Source organism: Esox lucius, chromosome 25 (genome assembly GCF_011004845.1).
Source record: "Esox lucius isolate fEsoLuc1 chromosome 25, fEsoLuc1.pri, whole genome shotgun sequence".
Lineage (NCBI taxonomy): Eukaryota > Metazoa > Chordata > Actinopteri > Esociformes > Esocidae > Esox > Esox lucius.
In genome coordinates, this window is record NC_047593.1 from 14,093,830 (window position 1) to 14,107,921 (window position 14,092).

The 14,092-nt window shown below is 39.2% G+C and overlaps 1 protein-coding gene and 1 pseudogene across 1 annotated transcript; one reads left to right on the forward strand and one right to left on the reverse strand.

Moving 5' to 3' along the window:
- Positions 1 to 10,991, forward strand: il15 (interleukin 15). Its single transcript, XM_010888326.4, has 6 exons — positions 1 to 221; positions 954 to 1,048; positions 5,662 to 5,779; positions 8,392 to 8,436; positions 9,084 to 9,221; positions 9,431 to 10,991. Exons 1-6 carry the CDS (start codon positions 159 to 161, stop codon positions 9,533 to 9,535), a joined length of 564 nt encoding a protein of 187 aa, XP_010886628.1. The 5' UTR covers positions 1 to 158; the 3' UTR covers positions 9,536 to 10,991.
- Positions 10,992 to 11,721: 730 nt separating this feature from the next.
- Positions 11,722 to 14,060, reverse strand: LOC105020952 (annotated as a pseudogene).
- Positions 14,061 to 14,092: the final 32 nt, after the last annotated feature.

A 14,092-nucleotide genomic window follows, 5' to 3' on the forward strand; every position in this document is an offset into this window, starting at 1 on the left:
TACATGAGATCGGGGTGTAGACGCAGAAGCTAAAGCTAGACAAATTCTCGGGAAACGGGCTATAATAATAAAACTGAATATTACAAGTATTGACAAGGTTGAGAAAATGTGATCATGGCTTTTGGCCCTAATTTCTAGGGAGGTAACGAGGAACGCTGATGACAGGTTTTTTGACAGTGCTCCTTCTTCTGTATATTTTTTTAAGGGAGCGCAAAAAAAGGGTAAGCATTTTACAGCCTTTTTAGTGGTCTATTTACATTTACATATTTACATTTATGAATATTTTCAGATAAATCTGCGATATTTGGCAGAATTGTTTTGTTTAAACATTATCTAGATCAGTTTAAACTGCAATAGCCTATATTTAGTCAAACGACGCACCGTTTACATTGCAATGTGCCATATTGCAGTTCAAAGTCCTATATATACTATTGCAGTTAAAAGTGTGTATTATTATATCGATGTATGTGTATTTAGCCTAGCTACAAGTGTGAGTGTCTGACAATCGACATGTAGAATGTGAAACCTAAACTTGGCACAGTCATATAGTAAAGTACTGTATAGAACTGTCACTTAAAACGCACAAAGACCCAGTCTCAGACTCAGTCTGTGTCAATTGTCAACTAAAAACTGGTTCGTTGATAATTTCGTAGATGCCAGCATATTTCTGTATTATTTCTTCAATGGTCATAAAGGAAACAATATTTCTGGCATTCTGATCACAGGAGACATAGACAATGTGAGCTTTCGTCTGACTTTGGTCTTGCTTTTACGAGTTAAGTTCGCATACTTTCACTTTCTCTATTACTTTTGGCTGTGATCCAGTCTTTGGAAAAGCAACATTTATTTCTTGGACCACATTTAGATTTAGTGCGGGATGTTTACCAGATCAAAAACTTGATAGCTTTGTGAAGAAAACATACCAATTTGTCTTCTGTTCTTTTGATTTCTAGAAAAGCGTGCAATGCATCTGTGTCTTCTGGGGCTTTCATTACTACCAACACCAGTGTCCCAACATTGAGGCCCGCGACTGTTTCATATTATTGAGGTATTGCACCCTATGAAAGATCCTTGCTGCGGTTTTGAAGTGTTTTATCACAGCTTGAAATCTTGCTTTAATTTCCAATGTGCCATTGGGCAATAGCAAAGATTGGGTTGTCACTAATGCCCTGCATACCCCCCATCACCTACAGCTAAGCCTTGTGACATGTCATGAGCCAAGCCCTTGTCAGCATTCCAGAGTGGTATTGTTTTAGATTTATGTAATCATACTTTCAAGTGTATTGTTCAGCTCATGACTCAGTCTCCTTTGCCTACCTATACATGGAAATGTTACTCTTGTCAGAGTTGTGCCTATTATTAGCGGCCCCACCTGTTGTCAACAGAAAGAACTGCATCAACATTTTTATTTTTATTTCTGTAAGATTACTTCCTATTATTTATTATCTTTGAATATAGCATCTTCCTAAACTGCATATCATTTGTGTTAGGATTTTATTTCATGTTCATTGGTCCCTGCCTTGCTGCTTCAGACTGCGTTCTGCCGATTCAAGTTTGCAGTAGTAGGCCATAGAATAAGTGTGAATGTGGGGCTAGCCCCTCTCTCAGAATGCAATGTACATTGTATGTGTGAAAATATTAATAGGCATGCTCAGAATGTTAGTGTGATCAATGTAGATCACACGGATTTGATGCCAAGTGGGGCTGACAGCCGGTAGCCCCACTACAGCGTCACTTTGTATTTCAGACCTGATTGGCTGTCTGTCTATCTGGTGCCAACATTAGTTGGCAGGAAGAGCGAGGAGGTTAGATTGTCTTAGCTAGCTTGTTAGCTTCACAAACGCCAGATAACTTGAGAAAATTTATAAAGTGGATTTCATACTCAAGCACTGGTTTCAAACCCTTAATTTGGAGGAGAAACTTACCGCAGGTTTAATGTGGAGTGGTTTTTGAGGAAAAGTGGCTAACAGTTCGCATACAAAAGAAGGCCATCTTCAAAGGGACATCTAGAACTGTACACAACAAACTGTTTGTATGAAGTGTACAGAGAGGATATAGCCAAGTAAGTGGACGAGACATCATTTGTTGCCATACAGACAGATGAGACAACTGATGTCTCCTGTAAATCACAAATGGTAGTTGTGTTGCGATACATGTTGCCTGATAATACAATGACAGAGAGGTTTTTGGAGTTTGTGGAAGTCAAAGATAAAACTGGACTTGGCCTCTCTAATAGCATCAAGGGTGTGCTGGAACCACTGAAGCTGGGAGAAAAGCTGATCGCTCAGACTTATGATGGTGGGGCTGTAATGAGTGGAAACGTCTGAGGGGTACAGACACTAATGAAAGAGACATACCCACATGCCCATTTTGTTCACTGCTAACTTTAAAAGTAGAACTGTCAATGCAGTTTGCGAAAACCGCGCTGTGCTGTTCCTGTGTATGGAGGACATACGCACACAACCAGGATGGGATGAGGCCACCATAAGTGAGGCATACGGCCTGTCAAAAAAACTCTGGGACCGAGCCTTTCTGCAGCTGCTGGAATTTATTTTGTCCTTATGCCAGAAGTTGATGTTTTATACAACACTGCAAAAACGGAGCATCGTTGCACCTGGGATTAGCAGTGCGCTCACCCATTACAAGGAGAATGTCCAGAATATGCGGAAGCACACTGATGAATAGGCTGCCACTGTTCACGATGGAACAGACGAGCCAGGCTGACAAGTAACCAACACAGCGCCGGTGATGAAGGAGGCATTCGACACAGTCACCTCCCAGGTGGAGCAGAGGTTTTCACAAAGTGACCACCTGATCGCTGCCAAGCTGGTTGACAGCTCGCTCTTCCCACAATTTGTCCTGTCATTCCCTACATCTGACCGTCACTCTACTGAAAATTATCATAACAATACCTATGACGACATCCAAGTCAGAGAGGAACTTTTCCACCTTGAAGAGGGTAAAAACCTTCACTCGCAATACCATGGGACAGCCACGATTCAACGCATTGGCCATGTTGTCCATCGAAAGCCAGCTTCAGCAGCTACATGACTTCATTCCCAAAGTCATCAAAAAGTTTGCCCAGAGGAAAACCGCCGTGCCACCTTTCTCTTCAAATGAGCCCTCAGCCTTGATGAGTGAAAGCATATTTTATCATCCTGCCTTTGTGCTGGTCCGTGCATTGGTCATATTTTTGTGCTGGATCGGATGATATAGGTAGTGACATGTGTCAGTTTGTCCATGCTTATCTATTAAGCTTGTTGTCATAGAATGGATCTGTATACCTATAAAGTTGTCTTTCCGCTTCGTTGTGGCCTTCAGTGGTGTTGAACTCATTGCTGTTCGTGTATGGCCCTGTAGGCACATTGGTTCTGAGCTTGGTTACATTCCTAATTTAGGTTTGTAAATGTGACCGTGGTAAATTTATGTGTGTGTGAGAGAGAAGGAAAGCAATTACACAATAAGGTCTCTCTCTCTCTCTCTCTCCAGTATGTGTACTACAACACCTGGTAGTAGCAAGCTGCTCTGTCGTTAAAAGTATTTTGTGGGGCCATGCTGTTTGTTGATGTGTTAAATAAACACATCAGTAGCAAGGGGGAATTTTGTAGCTTTACTGGTATGTTTGAAATGGTTTGTGCCCCACCAATTCTTTACATATAAAAACACCACTGATTATTAGACAAGCGTTTTCATCCAAGGACCATCACAAACAGAGGCTTTTGAGCACCACCATTCGGAGTCAAATTAATCATTTACATTTGAGATTTAGAGATCGGACTATTAGTGGTAATGTAATTTTATAACAATATAATGGAATATATTCTATTTCACTGATCATTCAAAATTACACATTTCTTCAATTATACTACCGAATGCAATGATTACTTGGGTGTTAATGCATGGAGTCCGCTAAACAGCACTAGCTCTTTAATTTGAACCAGGAATTTGGTCAGTTTACATGAAAACAGCTGTGTGGTCTGGAGCACCGATGATTGTATTCAAGTGAATTCAATTGAAGTCATACTTCAAAGACCACTGAGGTCATATTTACACAGTATTAGGATTCTTCAACCAAAAACCTGGTTGCATCTGTCAGTAGGCTGAAACTTGCACACAAGTGAGAAGATTCAGCCTTCTTACTGGAATTCAGTGATACCAAGTATACTTTAAATCCTGCAAAGTGGTCAATTGACTGCCAAGAAAAATGAGTAACTCTGGTTAAACTCCATTAAATACCTGTGATTTTGAATTGAAGAGGGCAATATATGAGAGCAGAACAAAGGATCTCAAGCATCTGTACGGAGGAATGGTTTAAGCTTTTACAATCTTGTCATTTAGCAGACACTTTTATCCAGTGATCTACAGTAAGTAACCTTCCAATTACAAGACTAACTCCCTGACCACTGACGCCCCCCCCCCCACCTTATAATGTTGGTAGAATTCATAAAAACAGGTATAAAGGAAAGACGCAGGGTTGTTGTCTTTGCACAGGGAGGGAGTACAAAGAGGCAAGCACTTTTGACACAGCCTCCGTGTTTTTGGAACAGCCTCCGTTCCCTACTTCATTGTGTATGCCAATAATCCTGAACATTGAAAATGGATGGAATGTGCTGATATGCCGTTCGGTCTAATGACGTTAGCAAAAACATTGCTCTCCATCAGCAGATTTCACCTCATTCAGATGTTCAACATTTCCTGAGAGACGTGGGGATCTTTTTGTTGCCTTGTCACTTAAAAGAACAGATCTATAGGATTCAGGACAGCTCTGTGTTGAAACGTCTACAGTACTGTAATGCATAGAGGGCTTCAGGACAGCTCTGTGTTGAAACCTCTACAGTACTGTAATGCATAGAGGGCTTCAGGACAGCTCTGTGTTGAAACCTCTGCAGTACTGTAAAGCATAGAGGGCTTCAGGACAGCTCTGTGTAGATACCTCTACAGTACTGTAAAGCATTTCAGGACAAGTTGTAGTTTAAGACGTTTCCTAACATGAAGACAGAAAACAGATTTACATTTCAATCCACCATTTGTAATTCTGGAAAATGAAAGATTTGTTCAGGGGTTTGAATCCTTTTGCAAGGCAATGTGTAAATCTCAAATTCAGCAATCAGTATATACAGCTCAGGAACAAATTAAGAAACCACTGCACCTTTCTTCTTCTTTCCTTTCCAAAAAAGTAGAAAGGTTTGGAGTAAGGAACAGAAGCGTTCAATTTGCAGTGGTCTCTTAACCTTAACTCATCTGTTCCTCAAAACCTCTCTTTCCAACTTTTTTGGAAAGGAAGGAAAAGGTGCAGTGTTTTAAAATTTTTTTCCAGAGCTGTGTGTCAGCAAAAATGGCAATCCCCAGTAAAATGAAATAAATATAGAGCCAGACTGATGTCTATAGATCAGTCAGTGTCATTGCTTGGCGTAGCAGGTTTAAATGTTAGCCTCTCAGGTAAGTGGAGAGAAAACAGATCATGTCAAATTCACATCCAAATTAAAAGGTGATGCTACAGAATAAATCTTCCAGCTGTAGCAACCTTGCTCAGATTCAGCATCCTACCACACATTATGTTGAGCACATCAAGTCAAACCGCTTTACTGCCAGACCTCCAAGGGGTAATTTCGAGTTAGGACATTTATTACACAATCCTGACACATGCTTCTCCTCCCACAGCTGCCTGGTTGCCATCACATGTATGCCTCTGGCTAATGCCAATGGAACGGAGAAGATAGGAAGAAGCCACATTATGGAGGTCCAGCAAATGTTGGACTTACTGAAAAGTACAATTGAAGTAAGAGTACTAGTACTAGGTAGTATGGAATGTACCAAAGTCACTGTCATTGATTATTGGCACCGTTGGCAGAGATTAGGGAGAAAAAAAAGTTATGAAAGGTTGTTGTTGGTTAGCTTGATCTGAGGTCATTGTTTATCTGAACTCCAAATCAAGAAATACAAGTTTTTGCTAGTATTCGCTGTGATGAAGCAGGGCTTTAAATATGAATTGGATGACTACATTTGGGGAGAAACACACTTAAAATATAACCAAAAATATGTTGTAATTATTAGCAACCCTAGAAATCCGTATGACCCAAATCATCTTATTGTTATAGTCTGAGTATATCTGAGTCATCTTAAGGGATCCAGGACTTCGTGTTGCACTGAGTTATAAACATAAGTTCACACACAGACATCCTTCTACAGTGAGGGAAAAAAATATTTGATCCCCTGATGATTTTGTACATTTGCCCACTGACAGGGCAGGTAGGTTTATTTGAACAGTGAGAGACAGAATAACAACAAAAAAATCCAGAAAAACACATCAACATTTTTATAAATTGATTTACATTTTGAGTGAAATAAGTATTTGATCCCCTCTCAATCAGAAAGATATCTGGCTCCCAAGTGTCTTTTATACAGGTAACGAGCTGAGATTATGAGCACACTCTTAAAGGGAGTGCTCCTAATCTCAGCTTTTTACCTGAATAAAAGACACCTGTCCACAAAAGCAATCAATCAATCAGATTCCAAACTCTCCACCATGGCCAAGACCAAAGAGCTGTCGAAGGATGTCAGGGACAAGATTGTAGACCTACACAAGGCTGGAAAGGGCTACAAGACCATCGCCAAGCAGCTTGGTGAGAAGGTGACAACAGTTGGTGCGATTATTCGCAATGATCTCAAGGCAGCTGGGACAATAGTCACCAAGAAAACTATTTGTAACACACTATGCCGTGAAGGACTGAAATCCTGCAGCACCCGCAAGGTCCCCCTGCTCAAGAAAGCTCATGTATAGGTCCGTCTGAAGTTTTCCAATGAACATCTGAATGATTCAGAGGAGAACTGGGTGAAAGTGTCATGGTGAGATGAGACCAAAATCGAGCTCTTTGGCATCAACTCAACTTGCCGTGTTTGGAGGAGGAGGAATGCTGCCTATGACCCCAAGAATACCATCCCCACCAACAAACATGGAAGTGGAAACATTATGCTTGGGGGTGTTTTTCTGCTAAGGGGACAGGACAACTTCACTGCCTCAAAGGGACGATGGACGGGGCCATGTACTGTCAACTCTTGGGTGAGAACCTCCTTCCCTCAGCCAGGGCATTGAAAATGGGTCATGGATGGGTATTCCAGCATGACAATGACCCAAAACACACAACAAGGCAACAAAGGAGTGGCTCAAGAAGAAGCACATTAAGGTCCTGGAGTGGCCAAACGTCAGCCTCGAACTTAATGACTTGGAGAAGATCTGCAAAGAGGAGTGGGACAAAATTCCTGTGTGCAAACCTGGTGGCCAACTACAAGAAACATCTGACCTCTGTGGGTTTTGCCACCAAGTACTAAGTCATGTTTTGCAGAGGGTTCGAATACTTATTTCACTCATTAAAAGGCCAATCAATTTATAACATTTTTGACCTGCGTTTTTCTGAATTTTGTTGTTGTTATTCTGTCTCTCACTGTTCAAATAAACCTACCATTAAAGTTATAGACTCAGGCAACAGCATTAAAATGTACATGATTTAGAAGTTTAATGCAACTGCCCCCATGCACAGTGAGGTAGAATTGTTTGAGGCAATCAACTCTTCATTGATCACAGTCAGAGAAAGGTTGCTTGAATCTTAGGGCCACTCTCCATCACTACGATGAAACACTGTCCAATGCCAACAAGCTGGACTTTCATCAAGACATAAAGGCCTCAGACTTTGCTAAACGTCGTTACAACTATGATTCGTAGTGGTTTTCAGGGTCAGATTAAATTCAAGTACAGCTTTTTTTGCCACAAACCCTAGAGGCGGGGGTGAACTCCTGCTCCCCACAGTAAAGAATAGGGTGTTTTGCTTCCAACCCAAAGCGTTCCAAAATATCCCTGCAGAAATATTTCACTGGCCACGAAATCCAAGCTTTTGTAATGGCTATTCCGGGCCCCTGACCTCAACCCAGTTGAAAACATTACATTTGGGGTGAACAAAGAGAACACACAAACAAGGATCAAGGTCTCTGAGGGATCTGTTGAATGTATCAGATTCCTTGCTTTGTTCTCCCAACTCGTTCAATAGTTTAAGACTTGGTATCGTTTTCTTGGCAAGGGGAAGTTTCACAACCTCAAAAGCCATTAAAAGTGACCCATTTTTTTTTTATTTCTTGCTCAAGCATTTAGATTTTACCTTAATTAAATGGCTGATTTTTCACATATTTTGAGAGTAACATAAAACTAAAACAACATCATTTATCTATAGCGTTTTTGCTTATCTTTTCCAATGGTGCCAAACATCATGGTAGACACTGTATATAGTCCTTGTGTGGTGCATCTTTGTGAAATTTAGATGAATGGAAAGTTTTATAGTCAACTTTGTCTGACATTGAAAGTTTTCTCCTTTAACTGCGGTTTTCTTGTTTTTCCTCTAGAACTCAAATGCTTCTTTGTATTCTCCTACCAACGATGAGATCCAGGTGAGTTGTATGCTTGTTTGAACATGAAATCAAAAGGACATTTCACTCATTGTAATTTATTCTGAGAGTTGAGACTGCTTGATGCTTACTAAAATTAGGCTTATTTTTATGATAGGGGTTACGGTAAGGGTTTGAATAAGACTTGTGTTAGGATTGGTAGATAGTTAAATGTAATGTTATTGATTATCTTCTTATATGTCTGATACTCTTCAAATAAATCTTAATCTGAGATTCACTACGGTCTCAAAATGCCTCCATTTGGACAATATGACTCTGAGTGTGGTTTAGTTATCCCGGGTTTTAAAATTTATAGTAAAACTTTATTCCAGAAAATGGGCTGGTTTTCCAGACACAGATTAAGCTTATTCTGGGACTACATTTTTTTTCCAAAGGTGACCAGCCTTGAAATTTCAGTTCTTTGCTTTTACCTAGTTAATTGCACTCCGGGGTCCCAGATTGGAGTTGAACCCTCCTTCAAAGCTTCTACATATAGAATTTTGGGAATTAAGCGTTACCCAATACAATAACCACATTCTGATCTCCAAAAAATTATCAAAACAGATGAGATGATTATAACATATTTAGCTAAATCTGACAGATTCAAGTTATTTTATATTTGGTCAAAAGATTATTCTGTTATACCCTAGGCCAATTGCACCTTCAAGTTCATGCACTGTTATTTATTGGAGCTGGAGGTGATCTTGATTGAGACATTTGACAAACACGAGACAACGCGAACTGAAATACATCATATGAAGAAACTATTGGAACGTCAACAGCAATTTGTAAGTTAACTTCACAATACTATATGGATTGAAGGTTATTAAGTATTATCATTTAAAAAAATACAAATAAATCTTTAGAACCCAGGCATTATTTAAATAGGTATGCAAAAAAGTGCTTTTATATTTGTCCTGACGTATACAGATGCTACCTACTCTGCCTTTCTATTGAATATGTTATTAATTATCTATCATCCTATTTGAATTTTCAGAACAGTTCTACCTGCCTACCGTGTGAGGCACAGACAGTCGCCAATTCTACAACATTTCTCAAAAACTTTGAATTTCTTTTAAAGAGAATAAACAATACATTATAATATACAGTATTGTATGTAACGTATAGTATTGTATTGTACAGTAGGATGTAGCCAAGTATCATATCCTTTGTGAGGTTTATATTTTATGTTTTGTACATGTTTCTGTAAAATGTTTGTGTGATTCTTCAAACTTCTTAGATTCAAGTGTAGCTTAACTGTTAGAGCATGGTGCTGGTAATGCCAAGGTTGTGGGTTCAATTCCCATTGGGGACCAGTGTGAAAGAGTATGACAATGTATACACTCATTACTGTAACTTGCTCTTGATAAGAGCATCAGCTAAATGTTTTAAATGTACAGTGCCAGTCAAAAGGTTGGACACATTTCAATGCGTGTGTCCAAACTTTTGACTGGGTCTGTAAGTGTTAAAGTAGCATGTGGAGGGCATTTAGCAAAGATTAATGCTTTAATGACCTTGTAAAAAACGTTTTATAACCTCTCAGGTCAAGTGCAATTGTGCATAGCTGTTTATATTATTATACTGTATATAATCAAATTTAATGACTTGTACTACTTTGTTTTAGCTTTTTACTAACCAAATGAGAGCAAAACATTTGTTTGTAAATTGTCTTTTATTATGTTTGACTAATACAGGGGTGGACAAACTTAGGCCATTCGGTAATACAATAGTAATACAATAGTTTTGAGGGGAAGTAAAACGTAACTCACCAGCCCCTCATACACCTGAATCTGGATTCAAATTATTTAGACATTATAATGGACCTACTGTATAAACATTTTAATTATTGCCCTTTTCTTGCTTGCAAAAAATTTATGATTAACAAATTACAAAAAAAATATCTTTCAAAATCCTGAAGGCAAAATCCCCAAGCTAAAAAGTTTGCCCTTCCCTGTACTAGAGCATAGTTTTCTATATGCTCTTAATATAACCTCTTAGTAGTGCTAAGAAATATCTTGATATTTGATTACTCAAGAGAAATATGTGACCTTAAGGAGACAGTTGACTCCAAACCCAGTTTTTGTCAGGATTTTTCCATTGTTCATAAAATAAAATGTTTTTGTGATTAACACTAAACTGAAAACTATTGAGGAAGGAGCCAAAAACAACTGCAGTTCATTACATTTGAGCATCTAAAATGAAAGGTCTCAGACAGTACTAAATAGGACTTGTCACTGTGTTCTGCTTTTTTCTGTGTCATATAAGCTTTGTATTGTTTGAATTGTACATCCATATTTTTCTTGTAATGACCATAGACATAATGCATTATACAGCACGATACCTTAATGATGCAGTAAAAGCATTGTTCTACAGACGTAGGTCTCACAAAGGCTCATAATTGTGAAAGACTCCTGTTTGACTCATGCTTTCCATAGCGCCTTGAACTGCTTACGCTGCATTTTTACTGTTACGTCTTACAGGAGTCCGTGTAAATATGCATTTGGACGTTAAAGTGTCATCGATAAGTTTACTGAGTCCAAAAAAAAAAAACGAGCATGCATAAAACATATGTACTGTCTACAATGATTTGACTATATGTAAAACAATACATAACCAGAGATTGTTTATAAGTGAAATCACTTTTGCTCTACACACCTCATGTCAGATAAAGGTACCCCCTTTGAGTACATATGTTGTATTATTAAAGCAGCTGAATGAAACCAGTAAGAAAGCCTCAAGGTGTTTTTACTCAGGAGCAAGTACTCCGAACACCGAGGGTTGAGCCTTCTTTGAAGTGAACTGATTCTCAACAAATTAACTTAGGATCCACGTGGTTAAAAAGATTTCCTCATTCTGGGGTGGGAATGTGTCCAAAGGAAACCGGAAGCGTCTCCCTTCTCCATTTCCTCATTATCAGATGCAACAAAATGTTTTCACTGCAACTGAATGGCACACAAACGCTGTGTTTTAGAATTTGTTGAACAAGACCAAAAATTATTCCTAAAGCAAATGTCCTTTTATAAATACAACTAATATCAATGTACATATATTTTTGACAACCTTTATTCTGAGACATTTATAAAGAAAGCAGTGTCCTTTCTATTTTGATGAAAACATATTTTAAGTGCTAAGCAGGACAGAAGGGATTAGTATTACACACTTATCAAGAGAACATCAGTGGTCATTTCCACTCCCTCTGATCTAGCGGATTCTTTACACATTGGATCTTATAAATGAGCCGGCATGGCTCTGGCTAACCACTAATACAAAACAGCCAAATCTGCCCTCTGGATAGCTTAATAGAAATATAAACAATTACATTTTGTATTTTAGATATTAGAATATATTTAAAAGCAAGTTAAAGTGTGGGGAACCAGCAAGGTGAGATTTCATTAATTCTGTCCCTGCTAGGTCGTTGCTGTGAATGAGAATCCTGCAAAAATATGTGTCAAAGGTAATCTGATGAGGTTGATATTGGTCCGACATTTCAGACACGCCCTTCTCATTATCATAATTGATGAGGAAAAAGAAAAATGTGGCATGTGGAAAATGGGAAATACATAAATAATTTAACTTTTATTTCCATAGTCCATTTAAATTATTTAACTGATCAGATAACCTGGGGCTGACATTTGTCATTCCTGGGATTCCAGTCACCTTACCCAGTAAATCAGGCTATAATGTATATAGAAAATATGCTACTGGGTGGTTTTCAATTGAGTTATGTTCTTAAATGTTTTATTACGAAGGCATTACATGCTAGAAACCAGCCTTCATGGATCATGAACTGTAGGCCCTCATGATGTCATGGTGAGTACTAAGGAACGGTTCCACAGACAACCACTTAGCCATAATCCTGGACTAAACAATCCCACTCAGTCGAGTCATTCCATTGAATGATAACATTTAATCCTGGACAAGGTTTAATCAGTGCCTGCGAAACCAGCCCTAAATTTAATAATGACGTCATACACATCTAGACACAATAAAAGCTACTTTGACCAAAATAAATCTGCCAGTCTGTGTATATCCAGACATCAGCTTCCTGTCAAAGCCATCACAGTCTGTGTGTATGAATAAGAGCACAAGGTGTGAAACTGGTCAGTGCTCTCGGACCCCAAGGTCCCAGGTTCTGAGTCCTTGGTTGGAACTGAAGGTCCGCCCTGCTCTCCAGGTTTTGGGAGACCACATGTGGAGGAAACATTCCTGCCTTCATGAACGGTACTCCAGGAAAAGGCTGCGCCACTGTGACCACACGTGTCTTCAGAGCAGGACAAAGGGGTTTGGGAGAACCGTGCTTCACTACTGCCTCTGTTTCCAGTGCCGCTCTGAAATGACAAAAACAGACTTTCCTCTTTACACATGCAGAAGAGTGAGGTCGTAGTGGTGGCCGCTTCGACTCCACTCCCTCTTCACCTTCTCCACAACACCGGTGATCTTCCCAATGACCAAGTCCTTGGTCTTCACCCGACAGACGGACTCCACAAGGTAGTTCAGACCTCTGGGATTCTCAGATTAGTTGTCCAGCATCCTGCCGGTTTTCTTGGCGTTTCCCCCTCGGCAGCAGATGTCCTCTGCATCGTCCCGCGTCAGGACCCTCCTGGACCTGAGATAATCTAGGTGGTGCTCAGCAACTAGCTTCTCGCACTGGTATGGCCTGAGACGCTTCCAACGCCTCCCTCTTGATCTCCATGTCTTCTTCTGTGATACAGCTGGGGTCCATTCTCCAGCCACTTGCCTGTGAGCGCTCTGCAATTTTTACTGAAGCTGCTGCTTACGCCGTGGCAGTGCCTTCACATTCAGGCGACAAGGGTAATGCTTGCAACTGACTGTGATAGTTGCCAGCAATATGAAGGCCCGTTCGAAAAAACCCATTATCGTGAAAATAGGAACCATCCTCATCAGTTCCTTTTAGCAAACAATGACAATAGAATAAGTGCCAGATTTGTGTGTGGGTGTGTTTGTGTAGTTATTTGTAGCTTGCTTCCGCTTTATAAAGACCCAGCTACCCAAATAAGATGGACACGTAATAACTAGATGAACAGAGACATCAAATGTAACTCAGTTGAATGTATTTAAATAAAAAGAACAGGTACGCAACACAGGAACAGACTAAAAGCAATTTCACATAGATGATTGCCTTTGAATTTAAGAAATAAAAACAGTAAAAAAGCATATACAAATAAATATTATGTTACATATGGTTTATCATTTTGTTGTAAATGAATAAAATAAAGAAAATATGATTGTCAATTTAAACATATACAGTACGCATGGGACAGTTAATTCAACATATTTTGTGAAACTCATTTTAAAATTACGAAATTATTTTTGGACCACCCTCGCGAAAATAACAGTTTCAAAAGCAACCAGGATTGAAAATAACTTCTTAATGGAGTACAATTTTATGTACAGAAAAGCTGCCAATTATGTTTTGTCTGGCTCCTTAAGAGACATTACAGAGATCTCCAAAATAACCTGAGGGATCGTGAACAGGAAGAGAATGTTTAGCATTTTCTTCCTCAAGCAATGCTGTCTGATTCATAAGGTAGCTACATTTCAGGTTCCCTCATTAACTTCAAGACATCCCATGTTTTTATATAATTTCAGACAGTAATGTAGAAATACACATCCAATTATGACCTACATCATCCATTTT